At 42.9% G+C, this 18,909-nt stretch overlaps 1 protein-coding gene across 2 annotated transcripts in view; it reads left to right on the top strand.

The window, feature by feature from the left end:
- Window positions 1–2,436: 2,436 nt before the first annotated feature.
- The window catches only part of LOC311103171 (runt-related transcription factor 3-like), a gene marked incomplete at its 5' end in the record, with an annotated part of 65,246 nt that continues 48,773 nt past the window's right edge, over window positions 2,437–18,909 (top strand). Inside the window, one exon of one of the 2 annotated variants that reach the window (XM_084144720.1) lies at window positions 2,437–2,552. In XM_084144720.1, coding sequence (XP_084000846.1) covers window positions 2,495–2,552 — 58 coding nt within the window. The remainder of the gene's footprint in view (window positions 2,553–18,909) is intronic. The other variant, XM_084144719.1, reaches the window with a different exon arrangement.

Below are 18,909 nucleotides of genomic sequence, written 5' to 3'. Positions count from 1 at the left end.
GAGAGAGAGTAGAGAGAGAGGGGGAGAGAGAGAGAGAGAGAGAGAGAGAGTAGAGAGAAAGAGAGAGAGAGTAGAGAGAGAGTAGAGAGAAAGAGAGAGAGAGAAAGAGAGGAGGGGAAGTTTGGGCAGCTTGGCTAGCTAAGCCACACCCAATTACAATATAACTCGCACATGCAGTGTCTAGTCCTTCAGAGGACAATGTCTGTCTATCTATCTGTCTATCTATCTATCTATCTATCTGTGTGTGTGTCTGTCTGTCTGTCTGCCTGTCTATTTGTCTGTCTGGTTTGCATCCTGTATTTCTCCATTTTAGATTATAAATGATAAATTAACATGCACTGAGTGTACAAAACATTAAGAACACCTTCCTAATATTGAGTTGCACCCCCTTTTGCCCTCAGAACAGCCTCAATTCGTCAGGGCATGGACTCTAACAGGTGTCGAAAGCGTTCCACAGGGATGCTGGCCCATGTTGACTCCAATGCTTCCCACAGTTGTGTCAAGACGGCTGGATGTTCTTTGGGTGTTGGACCATTCTTGATACATCCACACTGTTGAGCGTGAAAAACCCAGCAGCGTTGCAGTTCTTGACACAAACCGGTGCACCTGGCACCTGCTACCATACCCCGTTCAAAGGCAATATACACAATCCATGTCTCAAGGCTTAAAAATCCCTCTTTAAGCTCCCCTTCATCTACACTGATTGAAGTGGATTTAATAAGTGATATCAATAAGGGATCATAGCTTTCACCTGGATTCACCTAGTTAGTCTGTGCCATCGAAAGAGCAGGTTTTCTTAATGTTTTGTCCACTCAGTGTAGTTTTGCAATATATCAAATGTAGGGCTCTACAGGCTTCTCTTTTTAGAGCCCTGACCAGATTGTGTTTTCTGAATGTGTCAAAACCACAATCAGGTTAAATCCAGTTTAGATATATCGAGGGGAGAAAACTCTGATGTAATATGCCTCAAGTAATTCACAGTCAGGTTTTGCTCAAATCCATAATGCTTTTTAATAAGTTATGTAGTAATATCCATTGTGGTGAGCCCATATACTGTATTTTGTGTTTATATACAACTTGTGTATTGCTCCTTTATCCTGTATTACAGGTGTGAAATAAATATCCCTAAATAATTATATTGTGTGGTAGGAAAGAATAGACTTGGTGCGAAGCAGAGTGAAAGGCACAGTGTGTGAGAGACAGATAGTACGAATAGAGGGGACAGCAGAGCAGAGCAGAGTAGAGCAGAGCAGAGAGCAAGGCTAAACTGAAGTGCTGGCACTGCAGCTTCTAATGAGGCTAAGATTACGATACTATCAAGCGGTAAGTGAGGGTGGAGGGTTGGTTTTCCAGGCCCAAAACCACTAGTTCTTGCGCAGTGAGTCAGACATACACACACAAACACATACATACATACACACAGTCTCTCTCTGAAGCGCTCAGAGACAGAACCCTCTCTGCTCTGCTCCTTTTCTCTCTCCATGCGGCGGCAAACCCCATTCTACACTCTCTCTCTCTCTCTCTCTCTCAATGTGTGTTTAATGCTTTTCTGGTTGTTCACATTGGGTTTCAGCGCCCTCTGAAAGCCGCACAGACTTTGAGTGGCGTAGGCCGCTGCCTGGTTTGAACTTAAAAGAAAACAGAACATTTCCAAAACTTGGCCGACCAATCAAAAGAGAGAAAGAAAAGAGAGAGGGAAGCAGAGAGCTGCAAAAGTAAAAGCAAAGAGGAAAAAATAAGCTACACCGAATAAGAGCGAAAAGAGAGAGGGGAGGGGAGGAGAGGCCCTGTGACCTCATGTGACATGTGACGCGGGCTCCTCCACTCACGGAGGGGAGCTGGAGGATGGCGAGGACGCAGAGAGAGATGTGGCTTTAGCCGGCGCTAGCTAACACTGACGCTCCAGTCAGGCCACCACCGTGGGACACCACGTCTCCTGACAGAGAGAGAGAGAGAACCTTGCTAACCTCAGAGCCCCTGCCCACTGACAGACCAGACCAGCACAGCACCACAACTCCCTGCCACCCCACCCCGGCCTGCTAACAAGACGTCCAGACCCGATTCAGCAACGGTGAGTCCGTTGGAAGGCCAGAGTCCTGGAGAGGGATGGTACCACTGCATCTCAGTGTAGCCACACTCTCCCTCTCCCTCACTCTCCCAGCCTACCATTCTCGCTCACTCGCTCTCTCTTTCACTCCCTCTCACCCTATCATTCCCTCTTCCTCTCTTTCTTTCTGAATGTCTCATACCCCTGGTGCTGCATACTTATGCTGCTCTCTTTGCAGGCTTGTGGCTAGGGATTCCTGCGGTAGTTACAAACCCCAAATTCTTGGTTGCAAATGGGCTCCGAGTTCCAGGATCTGTCCTTCTTCCTCTCTCTCCTCTCTCTCACTCTTTCATTCTCTATTTCAACCACCGTTTCTCTCCAAGGTTGGTCGTTATCGACTGTAGAGAGGGCTGGCGACGGCTCTGGCACCACTTCAGCCACGAGGACATGGCTTCCAACAGCATCTTTGACTGCTTCGGAAACTACGGCCCCACTCTACTGAGAGGTAAGCACTCTCTCCTCCCCTCTATTCTCTCTCTCCCTCTCTCTCATGTCTGTGGCTTGAGGCGTCAGCGAGAGAATGATATTGGCGGCTATGGCGGTCCCCTCGCTCCCAGTTGTTTAAAATGTGTGGCCTCGTCTGTTTGGCAGCAGGAGTGTGAGGGTGTGTGTGTTCCAAATCAGCAGGGAGAGCAACACTTCTAAAAGAGAGACTTTGTTTTGGTGTTTAAGTAGACCCTCTCTGAAAGCATCCTACCACACACGCTGAATGCCCTGACGTTCCTATTAAATGGGTAAAAGGAGGCATGGGTCCATACAGTAGCTGAGGCCGTTAGTGATAGGCTCCTTAAAGCTGTGGGCCTCAGGGCTGCGTTTGATGTAGTCTTGATGGAGCACACCCATAATGGGCTTCTCACCACAGCCATCATGAGGGAGTTTTTCTAGCTCTCTGGTAGAATAGAAGGAAGGAAGGCTCCATCGGATCAGCCTTTACTGGAACACAGCAATACGATAAAACAGAAAGAGAAAAAACATTGGTCTGTCTCCTACACTACTTACAGGAGGTACTCTTCGCCTGTGTGGTGAGGTGAGTGCATTATACTTAGGCTAAAGACTGCTGTTAATGAAGGAGCCATTTTTTCCATGGTTACCTCAATCCTGCAGTACTTGGATGTAAAGCCTAGATTGAATTCTGATATAATAAAACAATAAATTATAACAATGTACTACATTAGATTTCATAAAGTGATAGAAGATTCAATTGTGTTCAATTGCGAAAGGCCTCAGCCAACAGCTTGTACAGTTAATTCAGAGTTTTCAACTGTTAGATTTAGAGTGGAAGTCAGATATTCTGCTGTGACAAACAGAACATAAGTTTTACATTGTTTCTTCACTTTCTAGCTGCTTGAAAATTAGTTTGTATTATTTTGTTATTAATCTAAAAAGTCCCCAACATGTCATTTTATCGAGAGCATGTTGCTGTGAGAGTAACTGAGCTATTAATCTGAGGAGGTCTGGGAGATTGGTTCCCTACTACATAAAATAATGGAACAGAAAATCTCCCCTCGATTACGGCCTGGTTGCTGTGGTAATTAGAGAGCCACAGGATAAGCACTACCAGCTCCTAATTGTTTGCAGAATAAATCTTAAAATCTCTGGAGCCCAGTTTCCCCCTCTATAAACATGCGCGCACGCACACGCGCACACACACACACACATCTGCCGCTCATATGAGAACAAGCCTCTGATATCCCTACTGGAACCACAGTGAGCAGAGTGACAGAGGATGGTGTTCCAGTGTTCTCACAGCTCAGACAGATAGTCATTTATAGTTTCCTCTTGACAAAGCCTAATTTCTGCACTATATCTTTCTCTCAATCTCATTCTTCCGCTCACTCTGCATCACTAAATCATTCTCTCTCACTCTCTTATTCATCCTCTCTTTCTGCATCCCTTGAATCTCTCCATTGCTTATTATCATACAGAATTCTGCATGAGGTCTGGTTGTTGGTTGATTATTCTCCTTTAAAGCATTACAGCCTTATTTAACGTGTAACCCTCTAATGTCTGAATAAGGACTGAGTTGGAATCAGATATCATACTTAGTGGGGCTCTTATGTAAAGCGCCTCGGATGCTTGATTTTGTTTTTCACTGTAGCGAGAAAGGAAAACCAATGTGCATGCAAAAAATAGGATGGAAAAAAAGAGAGTGTTTAAAGCTGTAATCACCATAGTAAAGCCCCCTTTACTGGCTCAAATAGCCGACCAATTAGCCTGTTACCAACCCTTAGTAAACTATTGGAAAAAATTGTGTTTGACCAGATACAATGCTATTTTACAGTAAACAAATTGACAACAAACTTTCAGCATGCTTATAGAGAAGGACATTCAACAAGAACAGCACTTACACAAATGACTGATGATTGGCTGAGAGAAATTGATGATAAAAAGATTGCCGCGCGGCCTTTGACATTATCGATCATAGTCTGCTGCTGGAAAAACGTATGTGTTATGGCTTTACTCCACCTGCTATATTGTGGATACAGAGTTACCTGTCTAACAGAACACAGAGGGTGTTCTTTAATGGAAGCCTCTCCAACATAATCCAGGTAGAATCAGGAATTCCCCAGGGCAGCTGTCTAGGCCCATTACTTTTTTCAATCTTTACTAATGACATGCCACTAGCTTTGAGTAAAGCCAGAGTGTCTATGTATGCGGATGACTCAACACTATACATGTCAGCTACTACAGCGACTGAAATTACTGCAACACTTAACAAAGAGTTGCAGTTAGTTTCAGAGTGGGTGGCAAGGAATAAGTTAGTCCTAAATATTTATAAAACTAAAAGCATTGTATTTGGGACAAATCATTCACTAAACCCTAAACCTCAACTAAATCTTGTAATAAATGATGTGGAAATTGAGCAAGTTGAGGTAACTAAACTTCTTGGAGTAACCCTGGATTGCAAACTGTCATGGTCAAAACATATTGATACAACAGTAGCTAAGATGGGGAGATGTATGTCCATAATAAAGCGCTGCTCTACCTTCATAACAGCACTATCAACAAGGCAGGTCCTACAGGCCCTAGTTTGTCACACTTGGACTACTGTTAAGTCGTGTGGTCAGGTGCCACAAAAAAACACTTGGCTCAGAACAAGGCAGCACAGCTGGCCCTTGGATGTACACAGAGAGCTAATATTAATAATATGCATGTCAATCTCTCCTGGCTCAAAGTGGAGGAGAGATTGACTTCATCACTGCTTGTGTTTGTGAGAGTTATTGACATGTTGTTGAATGCACCGAGCTGTCTGTTTGAACTACTGGCGCACAGCTCGGTCACCCATGCATACCCCACAAGACATGCCACCAGAGGTCTCTTCACAGTCCCCAAGTCCAGAACAGACTATGGGAGGCGCACAGTACTACATAGAGCCATGACTACATGGAACATCAAGTAACTGATGCAAGTAGTAAAATTAGATTTAAAAAAACAGATAAAAAAACACCTTATGGAACAGCAGGGACTGTGAAGCAACACAAACATAGGCGCAGACACATGCATACACACACACGATAACATACGCACTATACACACATGTACACATGGATTTTGTACTGTAGATATGTGGTAGTGGTGGAATAAGGGCCTGAGGGCACACAGTGTGTTGTGAAATCTGTGAATGTATTGTAATGTTTTTAAAATTGTATGAACTGCCTTAAATTTGCTGGACCCTTGGCAGCAGCTAATGGGGATCCATAATAAATATAAATAAATAAAATTGAAATCATTAATGAACATGCAATATCCTTTTACAATTTGTTCAGTCGAGAAAATGAAACCAAATTGTAACAGAACAAAGCATTTCAGATAAAGACTACCTTATGTAAGCAAAATTCTATAGTGGTTAGTTTAACAACTTGATTACACAGGGGTCGCAATTTGGAAAATATTTTCTTTTTTTCCGACTGAAATAAAACTGAAATTAAGAGGAACTTGTCGAAAAAAAATGAAGGAGGCTGTTTAATGTTTGTGGATATTGTATGTTTGTATGTTTCCAATTCCTGACTTTAATACTATGGAAATGTGGATGCATAAATCTTTTCAGAAGTCATAGTGTTACAGTTAACCTCTGCATATAGACTCTGCTTTTATCCATTGGAGTAAAGTAAAACAAATTGTTTAGCTGGTTAAAAAAATTACAATCCCAAACAATCTCATGTTCTTCATAATTTTTGCAAGATCTATACAGTGAGGGAAAAAAGTATTTGATCCCCTGCTGATTTTGTACGTTTGCCCACTGACAAAGAAATGAACAGTCTATAATTTTAATGGTAGGTTGATTTGAACAGTGAGAGACAGAATAATAACAAAAAAATCCAGAAAAACGCATGTCAAAAATGTTATAAATTGATTTGCATTTTAATGAGGGAAATAAGTATTTGACCCCCTCTCAATCAGAAAGATTTCTGGCTCTCAGGTGTCTTTTATACAGGTAACGAGCTGAGATTAGGAGCACACTCTTAAAGGGAGTGCTCCTAATCTCAGCTTGTTACCTGTATAAAAGACACCTGTCCACAGAAGCAATCAATCAATCAGATTCCAAACTCTCCACCATGGCCAAGACCAAAGAGCTCTCCAAGGATGTCAGGGACAAGATTGTAGACCTACACAAGGCTGGAATGGGCTACAAGACCATCGCCAAGCAGCTTGGTGAGAAGGTGACAACAGTTGGTGCGATTATTCGCAAATGGAAGAAACACAAAAGAACTGTCAATCTCCCTCGGCCTGGGGCTCCATGCAAGATCTCACCTCGTGGAGTTGCAATGATCATGAGAACGGTGAGGAATCAGCCCAGAACTACACGGGAGGATCTTGTCAATGATCTCAAGGCAGCTGGGACCATAGTCACCAAGAAAACAATTGGTAACACACTACGCCGTGAAGGACTGAAATCCTGCAGCGCCCGCAAGGTCCCCCTGCTCAAGAAAGCACATATACAGGGCCGTCTGAAGTTTGCCAATGAACATCTGAATGATTCAGAGGAGAACTGGGTGAAAGTGTTGTGGTCAGATGAGACCAAAATCGAGCTCTTTGCCATCAACTCAACTCGCCTTGTTTGGAGGAGGAGGAATGCTGCCTATGACCCCAAGAACACCATCCCCACCGTCAAACATGGAGGTGGAAACATTATGCTTTGGGGGTGTTTTTCTGCTAAGGGGACAGGACAACTTCACCGCATCAAAGGGACGATGGACGGCGCCATGTATCGTCAAATCTTGGGTGAGAACCTCCTTCCCTCAGCCAGGGCATTGAAAATGGGTCGTGGATGGGTATTCCAGCATGACAATGACCCAAAACACACGGCCAAGGCAACAAAGGAGTGGCTCAAGAAGAAGCACATTAAGGTCCTGGAGTGGCCTAGCCAGTCTCCAGACCTTAATCCCATAGAAAATCTGTGGAGGGAGCTGAAGGTTCGAGTTGCCAAATGTCAGCCTCAAAACCTTAATGACTTGGAGAAGATCTGCAAAGAGGAGTGGAACAAAATCCCTCCTGAGATGTGTGCAAACCTGGTGGCCAACTACAAGAAACGTCTGACCTCTGTGATTGCCAACAAGGGTTTTGCCACCAAGTACTAAGTCATGTTTTGCAGAGGGGTCAAATACTTATTTCCCTCATTAAAATGCAAATCAATTTATACATTTTTTTACATGCGTTTTTCTGGATTTTTTTGTTGTTATTCTCCCTCACTGTTCAAATAAACCTACCATTAAAATTATAGACTGATCATTTCTTTGTCAGTGGGCAAACGTACAAAATCGGCAGGGGATCAAATACTTTTTTCCCTCACTGTATCTAATGATTAGCAACTGAAGAGAGATAGGCTACCTGTAGATTAATATGTATTCAGATATGAGAAGGGGAGAGAGAAAAGAGAGAGAAAAGAGTGAAGAGAACAGAGAGAGGGACAGTTAAGCTCTCACGCTATTTGTAATGAGAAAGAGAGCACCTCCAAAAACAGTTGCGAGGCCCTGACAGTTAGTACGCTAGAGCAGGCTGTGTGTGAGATGGAGATGCTCTCTAAAGGCACTAATCTGATGCAGACTAAGAGAGCTCCTGCCGTTCCCCGATAACCACAATGAGGTTACACCTGCTCCTCTCTCATAACAGACCAATTATCCAGACACACACACATCTGAGGAACGCTAAATACTCACAGAACTAACATTAGCAGCTTGGTATCCCAAATTCTGGCATTCCGGTCGAAACGAGTGAAAAAAGCCCCTAACTCTCGCTCTGTGGAGAAAAATGTATAAACTTTTATTGGGTTACAAACCTGCCGCTTTTGCTGTCTTCAGTGTTTGAGTCAGGTGAGGTTCCTGGTTTACAGTGAGTCTGATTGGGCATGGGCACTGGGTCATGTCCTTGGCTTGGTTCCCTGACCGCTTTTCCTCCTAGTTGGAAAGGAAGCTTTTTACCCAACAGGCCCTTTAGACAGGGGGGCATTTTAGAGTGTAACGCTCATGGGAGCCAGTTCCCTTTGTGGCAGAAAAAAGGCCCCAGTTTATTAGGGTGGGAATGGTTTTATATGTTTGGCTTGTTGCACTGTATGAATGAAAGTTAGGGTTTCTGTGTGAGAAACACGACATGCTTCCCCACAGTAGTAGTGAGTTTATTTTGGTGGATTCTGGGAGTTGGTCTGGTTAGTTCTACAACTCGGAAATAAAAAGCTGAAAGACTCACAACTGAAGAATTGTGTGAGAAAAATAAACTTTGGGTAAAACCCTCAAATTAATTCTCTCACATTACGGATAAGCCTCAAGATGAATTTAACGAAAGGATCAGATCTTTGATGCCAAAATGTATATTGCAACAAAGTTGTTGTGACAGAGTCAAGTTACTATACAGTAGCTTATGATCAAACGTTTAGAAATTCGGCAAAACTAAATCTGCAGTGAGGAAGACTGGCCCCTGGGGAATTTATTAATCACTAAGACATGTGGCGTATGTTTTTTCCTCCCTCCTAAATTAATAAAATACTTAATTGGAAACCAGTCAAAGCCCTTCTGCTGAGCCTTAGGCCTCCGATGCCAAAACATGGAGGTTGGCTGTGTGAGCTGAAATCTGTAACCAGATAATGAGTTTCAAAATTCGAAAAGAAAGGCAAATAATACAAAACTCATGACAGCCACCGAGTAGCGGAATCCTGTCTCCAATTTAGCCGAGTATAATATCTATTTATAAAACTCTGAGGGCCCATTGGATGGTAGCAACGCTCTGGACTTGATTAGCATTGTAAATGTCTGAGTTACTTATTTGGTCCGTCTCGTCGTTTTCACCGTCTGTCAACACCTGTTATAATGGTAAACACCTTCAGGGATCGCCAACAAGATGGCTTCCAGGTAGAGGAAGGAAGGCGGCATCTGCTGATTATGTGGTCAACCAATTTCCAAACCCCGTCTCCCCTAAATCGTTTGGCTGAGCACGCTAAACTCTATATAACATTGGTCAAGGTTAAAGTTGTGCTAAGTGTTGTAGTAAATAAAATGTTCTGGTGGTCGACCAGCAACCACAAAGGCCAGTTTCTCTGAAGCTGGTCTCCAATCTGATAATGTGGATATTTCCTGTATTGGTCTCTTGGTACAAATTTAGTTTGGACAAGTAAGTGTTTCGGAAGGGCGGACAACTTATATTTCTATCAACAAACAGCACTGGAGGGGTGATCAACGTATGTTTCTGAAATTCATCTTGAAAACAAACTAAAGGTAGACTTTGCGTAGTGTGGCATGGCTGGTGTGTATAGTGAATATGATCTGATGCTGGTTCTGGGCCAGTAGGCATTGTGACAGACTGGATGAAGTACGAAGAAAGCTGTGGGTGGCGTCTCAGCCCCTTTAGCCCTGTTCATCCAGAGTTAGCCTGCACGTTAAGAGCATCTCTCTGATTGTCTATGGCAGTTCTGAGGGGACTGAACTCTGTGAATTTATGGTAAATACATTACCACACCACCCTCAGACAAGCAAAAAGGAGAAAATACATATTATGCCCTTACATAATAATTACGGAGCGGCAGAATGAAATAATTGGTATGGTGAGAGACAAACGTCCAAGTCTGTCATGATACAATGCACTGGGATGTCAGCACAATTCATAACGTCTAGACAAGCTATTTTAAATGGGAACCTCCAATGTGGAAATAAAATATCAGAACAGGAACACTAGCATGCAGGCAGCAAAGTATTCAGACGACGAAAGTATTTGGATAATTGAACAATGAGATGGAAATGATCACAATATCATTTTCTGTTTGGTTTTTTAAAGTCTTACAGTCTACTGTTTATAGTTACAATATTCTAATGAGTCATTACTTTACGCTTAATTACCTTCTCTTATGAGCTGATATTTAAATCAGGCCCTTATGGTGGTACTGATGGAATCCACAGCACTGCTATAATGCTCTTAATGACCTCATCCCTTTTGTCTGAGAGACAATTGAATTATGAACAAACCCAGGCTTGTAAGGTTTTTTATCACTTATTATGCAGTTGTATAACAGCTGCCCTGAACCACAGCTAGTTTCATACACTGAGGCAGCTGACATTTAGGGACAAGCAACAGTGTAATACCACCAGTGATTATGGCATGGTTAAGTTTGGCAATAATTAAGTTACAGGAAGCTTATATAAGTGTTATTAAGTATTTTTGCCATGCCATTAAGTGTTTATTACCATGTGATTAATTAACTTTGATTTCAAAATGTATTAAATGAGACTCTAGTTGAACTAATGAAGGAGATAATAGATCAGATTACAACCAACAACTAATTTACAGGAAATTAAAGAATGAAAGATAAAGATAATTCTTGAATGTAAATTAATTATATATCATTTATTAAGCTATATTGTCTATCAAAAGAAGCCTAAACTAGACAAACAGAGTCCATATGAAGTGAATTTGAAACTTCTACATAATGTTGTTGTTTTTCATAAGGCATGACCCCCTCCCTGCTTAGTAATACCGTTAAACAGATGTTTTGAACAACATCCGATCTGTAGCCACAACATAAAGAAGAATCATCCTATTTAGCATAGTGTATGAGAACTACTCTAGCATAGTTTTATTTTCACATGCAGCTAATTTCAGTTGCCTATATACAGTATGGCACATCTGTTTTTCAATGTGGAGACATAGAGCAATTCAACAGCAAAACAGCTCAACAAGTCATAATGTGAAACTGAACTAAAGACTGAAGCCTCTTCTTCCTTCATTACGAGAAATCTTTAATCATGCTCAAAACATCCATAGCCCATCCCTCTTCCCAAAAGCAATAAAGAAAAAAGTTAATTACGGTGGAGCAAAAATGCAGATAATGATAGGATACATAAGCTGCAGGCTATGAAAATGTTTTTGATGCTCTTTTTTCTCTGTTTTTCCCAGAAATATCTCAAGTTGTTTGCATTAGTTAATTATCTTTGGTGCAATAAAACACACGTTTTAGGGACATGACAACCTTCCCAAAAAGTATACAAATTATTTCAAGAGATTTTCATTTCAGAAATGGGAATTTCTGCTACTTTACTTTTTGGACACGGGCAATTTTACATGATCACATTTTCCCAAAACTCTTAAAAATCTGCTCCAAATTATGATTCAAAGATGTCTGCACAAAGAATGGGGTGTCAGCTATGACACCGTGGGTTTGAAAAACATTATTTTGGTTATTGAACTACAGTAAGTGAAGTGGATTAACACCTGATAACAGAATTGCGGTAACGGAATTTCCTCATGGGTCCCTGATCTGTACAACACAGAAATGCATAGTTATGGATATGAATGCCATTCTCTTCATGGTCCTTTTGTTGTTTGTGTAATGTAAGTGCCTTAACGTGTTTGGACCCCAGGAAGAGGAGCTGCTGCCTTGGCAGGAACTAATGGGGATTCTTAATAGATACAAATGGGGATGTATCCTAAATAGGCACACAAATGTAGAAATATGCAATAGCCTCCTTTGCATATTTGGGTATTATTCTACACACTTATTTTAATGAGCTCCACTCCCAAACAAGACCAAATTGGGTTGGTCCGGACCAAATCTGAACCAATCATAGACTTCTATGTTTCACAAGTTTGGACATCAAAGTACAGCACAGTAGAGCACATTACAGTAAAGTACAGTATAGTGTCCTCTACTGTGTACTGTGCTGAACTATACTAAACTTTTTTTTACTTTACTGTACTGCACTCGACTGTGCTCTACTGTATTGTACTGTGCTCTACTGTATTGTACTGTGCTCTACTGTATTGTACTGTGCTCTACTGTATTGTACTGTGCTCTACTGTATTGTACTGTGCTCTCCAAACTTGTGAAACATAGACATATGTGATTGGGCCAAATCAAGGCTGGTCCGGACTAGACCAAAAATCAACATCTGAAGCCTTTGCTTAATTCCTAATATTTAGGATAGGAAATGGTTGAAAAATGTATATATGCCTTAATTAAAAAAATATATAGACTTAGCTTTCATTTGACACCAGATCTGACATGCTCCTATGAACTTCACATGTTTCTGCTCATGGGTCCTTTTACATGGAAATGCCCACACCATTCTCCCAGTGAAACTGTCCTCTGTACTTACAGTCTATATTTGGCAGATAAGGAATTTGGCTTTTGCATTAAGTTGTTCAAGTCAGTCAGTTTTGGTGGTCATAATGTATTTTACAGGTGATTCAGCTTTACCAGCCACAGGATTTGGGGAATTTTTACATGCATAGTATGTATACGGAACAAAAATATAAACGCACATGTAAAAGTGTTGGTCCCATGTTTCATGAGCTGAAATAAAAGATCCCAGAAATGTTCCATACACACAAAAAGCTTTTTTCGCTCAACTTTTGTGCACAAATTTGTTAACATCCCTGTTAGTGAGAATTTCTCCTTTACCAAGATAATCCATTCACCTGACAGGTGTGGCATATAAAGAAGCTGATTAAACAGACAACACAATGCCACAGATGCCTCAAGTTTTGAGGGAGCGTGCAATTGGCATGCTGACTGCAGGAATGTAAACCAGAGCTGTTGCCAGATAATTTCATGTTCATTTCTCTACCATAAGCCACCTCCAATGTCGTTTTAGAAAATTTGGCAAATACGTCCAACCAGCCCCCAGTCCTCACCAGGGTCTTGACCTGACTGCAGTTCGGCGTCGTAACCGACTTCAGCGGGCAAATACTCACCTTCAATGGCCACTGGCACACTGGAGAAGATTCACGGGTGAATCCCGGTTTCAACTGTATCGGGCAGATGGCAGACAGCGTGTATGGCATTGTGTGGGAGAGCGGTTTGCTGATGTCAACATTGTGAACAGATTGCCCCATGGTGGCGGTGGGGTTATGGTATGGGCAGGCATAAGCTACGGACAACGAACACAATTGCATTTTATCAATGGCAATTTGAATGCAATTTGAATGCACAGAGATACCGTGACGAGATCCTGAGGCCCATTGTTGTGCCATTCATCCGCCTCATGTTTCAGCATGATAATGCACGGCCCCAATGTCGCAAGCATCTCTACACAATTCCTGGAAGCTGAAAATGTCCCAGTTCTTCCATGGCCTGCACACTCACTAGACATGTCACCCATTGAGCATGTTTGGGATGCTCTGGATCGACGTGTACAACAGCGTGTTCCAGTTCCCGCCAATATCCAGCAACTTCGCACAGCCATTGAAGTGGGACAACATTCCACAGGCCACAATCAACAGCCTGATCAACTCTATGCGAAGGAGATGTGTCGCACTGCATGAGGCAAATGGTGGTCACATAAGATCCTGACAGTTTTTCTGATCCACGCCCCTACTTTTTTATTATTATTATTAATAATTGTTTTACTTACCCCATTTTTCTTCCCAATTTCATGATATCCAATTGGTAGTTACGATCTTGTCTGATCGCTGCAACTCCCCTACGGTACTCGGGAGAGGCGAAGGTCGAGAGCCATCCAAAACACGACCCTGCCGAGCCGCACTGCTTCTTGACACACTGCTCGCTTAACCCGGAAGCCAGCCGCACCAATGTGTCGGAGGAAACATCGTCCAAATGACGACCAAAGTCAGTTTGCAGGCTCCCGGCCCGCCACAAGGAGTCGCTAGAGCACGATGAGACAAGGAAATCCCGGCCGGCAAAACCCTCCCCTGACCCAGACAACACTGGGCCAATTGTGCGCCGCCCCATGGGTCTCCTGGTCACGGCCGGCTGTGACACAGCCTGGGATCGATGCGCCACTCGGGAGGCCCCCTACTTTTGATGTATATTTTAGATATTTGTGACCGACAGATGCATATCTGAAATCCCGGTCATGTGAAATCCATAGATTAGGGCGTAATGAATTTATTTCAGTTTACTGTAACTGTAACTCCCTAAAATCTTTGAAATTGTTGCATGTTGCATTTATATTTTGAAATATATGAATACATTTCCCCCTATAAGACCTAAGGTAACCTTTGTGTGGATCTGGAGCTGTACTTTCTCTCCAGCTGCTCAGTTCTGTAATACCTCAGCAGAAAGCCCAACACGAGGGAATCCCCTCTCGGCTATGGAGCAGAAGTGGTCCCTCTATCCCTTCCCATTCTCTCTCCCTTCTCTGTCTGGTGCTAGGTCACTCCGTCTGGCTCTGAAACTCTTCTCACGGACACACACGTCACACACACAGACATACACACATACAGACTGTGAGTCAGAGAGGAGTGCTGTACAGTGTGTCAACGTGATGACCATGTCATTCTCACCCTCTCATTCCTGTCTGACCTCAGTGTAATAGTCTGTAAGACCTCACAGATGGCCTCCTGCTGCTTTTATCACAGTCAAGAACAACCTACAGTTGGAGTAAACGTGGACTTGAGATGACTAATACTGGTGTAGCAAATGTACCAACATACATTTTCAAAACCTTAATTATAACAGCGATTTGATTGATACATGCATATTTATTTTGTTTTGTATGCATTGGAAAAATACAGGTTGTATTACAGTGATGGAAACTGTCCACCCTGGCAGTGGTGATAAATCAGGTATTCTCACCTTCTCTCACATGCTGTCATACACAAACACACCATCACCAGAGAGTTAAACCACTGTGATTTAAAGCCTCACAAACCAGACTCCTCTTTTTGCGGCCACACAACCTACACAGAACTTTAATTTCACCATCAACATAAAACCTCTTATCTTCACACCATCTCATCCACCATCCCCTTGGCTTTCAGACAGGATATAGACTACTGCTAACATAACCAACCCAGCAGAAAGACGTGTGTTACATGTAGCTAGGGACCATCCAACGCTCCTTTCATCAGCATAATGACACAGCGAACAGTCAGTCAGTCAGTCAGTCAGTCAGTCAGTCAGTCAGTCAGTCAGTCAGTGGACTAGAAGGCTGTTAGCGAGCGTTTGATCAGGCTAATCACCACACAACAAGCCAGACTCCAGCCTCCTGATTTGGTTTATAAACGCTCGTTGTCGTCGTCGTTAGCCTGTCGTTAGCCTGGCCCGCCCTGGTGATGAGGAGCCCGAGGGGCCAAACACAGCAATCAGAGGATTAGTGAGCAGTTAGGGCTCCTCAGAGGCTCTGAGTCACAGAGAGAGAGAGGGGAGAGGAAAGTACGGTACACTGCACTACATGGGGCAGGGTGCTAACCACTCATGGGCAACATCACTAGTGATTAGTCACAAAGATTATGAGAGGAAACATTCAGCCACATGGACACATGGAACTCATAGAGAGACAGAGAGAGCTGCATGCAATGGAGAGAGATAGTGTACGTCTGTCCGGACACTGTAAAGGTTCAGAAAAGAGACGAGAGTTCAATTAAAGTCACAGTGATGACAGCTCGTCTCTTCTCTTATCATGATTTAATTCAAACTCATTTGGGTTCAATTTGATGATTGACCGTAATCATTTTGCGTTCAAAAGAGTGGTTTTATTGCAGGTGATGAAAATAATTTATGTCTGTGAGACTCCTGAGCTCTTTAAACTCTCTGACTGAGAGGAGGAGCCACACCCTTCCTGCATCGGAATAGTAAGCCTTCAGGCCCAGTGCAGTCGCTCGCTGCTTTCAGAGTCGTCTCACGTCTGCAGCGGAAAGTACCATGGACAGTTGTCAGGAAACAGGCGCTAGGTCACTGTTTTATTCTAGCCTCGCTCTCTAGTGAGCCAGACATGGCCGGGGAGACTGAACTCCAGTGAAGAGGGAAATACATGAGATTTCAATATCTGGAAATGCTTTGAGAGGCGTCTATTCACTTTAATGAGTGTGACAGAACCTGGGATGACCTCCGTTAAATACCCAAACAAGGATGAAGGAGTTTAACAGGGCAGGGTAGCTGCATAGACAACAGATGAGAGAGTGAGTGAGTGAGTGAGTGAGTGAGTGAGTGAGTGAGTGAGTGAGTGAGTGAGTGAGTGAGTGAGTGAGTGAGTGAGTGAGTGAGTGTGTGTGTGTGTGTGTGTGTGTGTGTGTGTGTAATTGCCTGTGTGTGTATAGACAGTACAGTCAGTAACCAATTGTCATACTTGAGTAAAAGTAAAGATACTTGACTCAAGTGAAATTGAAAGTCACCCAGTAAAATTCTACTTGAGTAAAAGTCTAAAAGTATTTGGTTTTAAATATATTGAAGTATTAAAAACAAATGTAATTGCTCAATTACACTCAAAAGTAAAAGTATAAATAATTTCAAATTCCTTATATTAAGCATTACTTAAGTTATACTTTTAAGTATTTTTACTTATGTATTTTACACCTCTGAGCACAGTAGGTGTCAATGTGTGAGAGTGACCTGAAGGCAAAGGGGGTGGTGGCCAAAATGTATTTAACAACATGAACCAAAGAGCATCACATTGGCACAGTCAGGATTGTTTGGTGAATTCCTCACCGGCTAGCCTTTTCTTCTTAGCAGTCATACCACTCATACGTGACATACCTTCATATTTCCATGGGGACAGCCTATACTCTACAAAAAAATTTAAACATGTGGCTTTTGTTGCAGGAAGGAATGAACAACAGCATTCCGTGAGCAACCACATGAAAGGTTCCTCAGGCCATGAGGACAGGCTCCCCTGCCTCCTGCTGACGCGACTGTGACTAATTAACAAGAGAACAGAATTGACACTCCAGTCTATACATCCTCTCTCCTCTCCTTTCCTCCCCTCTCTTCTGCTCTGCTCTCCTCTCCCCAATCTCCCTCTCTCTTCTCTTCTCCTCTGCTCCCCTCATCCACACTGCCTAATTGTACAGGGCTCCTCTCTGGGTTCCGGCAGAGGGGACAGCCACACACGAGCACAAAGGGGCATTGTCTGCTGGTGAAAATGTGGTTAACAGGCCCAGCTATAATGGCTTGGCGGTTGCTGGCAGCCATGCGCACTTCCTAATATTCGGTTCACATGCGATTTCATTTGGGAAAACACTGAGTTATGGGGCTTTGCCTTTGTGCGAGAGGGACGCCTCAACTTATTTTCGGAGCCGGCGGGCTAGGGCTCAGCTCCCTCACCCCTCGCTGGGTCTCTCATTGCGCTTCAATATTTGTGTGCGATGTCGAGCGACAGGATCACAGACAGACTCCCATTTTGGCAGGGGGAAGGGACAAAACGTCTCTGTTTGCCAGTCAAACGTGTTTGGCTGTCAGACTGAAGGCTTCCAGAGCTCCGAGCTGTCTCCTCTTCTCGTCAGGGTGACACGTTTGATCTCTCAGAGACACCATTTAAAACACAGAGGGAAGTTCAACTGCCGGGTGGTTTGATGGGCTGTGCTGTGCAGCAGGGCACCAGGCAGCAGTTCAGAGAGGAAAGGGTTGCTCGCCTCACTGTGGATAGTCTGGATGTAATCACAGTGTCTGTACACTGGATCTATAAATGTCTCATGGCATTACTTTTGTCCCTTCCCACCATAGGTGTGTGGTTACCCAGCGTGGAGTGTGAGGAAGTGCAGCATCAGTGAGCTAACATGTCTTGGGGCTGTGTTGGGTACAGGGGTGGTGATGCGGTGCGTAATGGCTTCATAAATGTGGGCCACAGTCAAGCCACAGTTACACACCGAGAAGCTGTTTGTTGAAGAGGTGAAATGGTGAGTGAGGACTTCATCAACTCACGCCACAGCCTCACAGGACAGTGTGTGGGATGTGGGGCGGAGGTGGGGGGGATTGATATGGTGACCTCCTAAACATGCGCCATAATCACACATAGCAAACCAGCGTGTTAGAGTGTTAAAGTGGTGCAGTGGTGGAGTGTTAAAGTGGTGGAGTGTATTTATTATATATATATATATATTTTTAGGGGGTAGATCAGCTTTAATATTGCAGATAGATTGTAACTTCCATCAATGTAATTGTCTGCATTACTTCCAATCCCCCATATGTCTTTCTTCTCGCAAATATATATATATACACATATACATACATACATATACACATACATACATATAAATACATATACATACATATACATATACTTTTAAAATATATATTTCCCTTTATTACTATCCAACCCCACCACCCCTTCCCTAATTGGAGTAAACCAGTGAACAACAACGCTTAGGCCTCTACTTCCAGCTTTACATACTATATACATTTTATGGACACAGTCAATTTTACAATAATTGTATTTCGTTTGTTTTTACTCGAGAACTTCCTCTACCCTCAACCTCTCCCATCATTTTCATGATGTCCATCCGGTTTGCTTCTATATGCCATATCTTTCTAACTGTGCTCTTTCACAAAAGCTCTCAACCTATAACCTATATACTTATTATAGACACAGTATGCTTTACATTAGTTATCTTGTTGTTATTAGTTGTTGTTAGTTGTTATTAGT

This window comes from Coregonus lavaretus, assembly GCF_964263955.1.
Source record: "Coregonus lavaretus genome assembly, chromosome: 27".
Taxonomy (NCBI): Eukaryota; Metazoa; Chordata; class Actinopteri; order Salmoniformes; family Salmonidae; genus Coregonus; species Coregonus lavaretus.
Note: the sequence above shows the minus strand (reverse complement) of the source record. Positions and strands in the feature narration are given on the sequence as shown.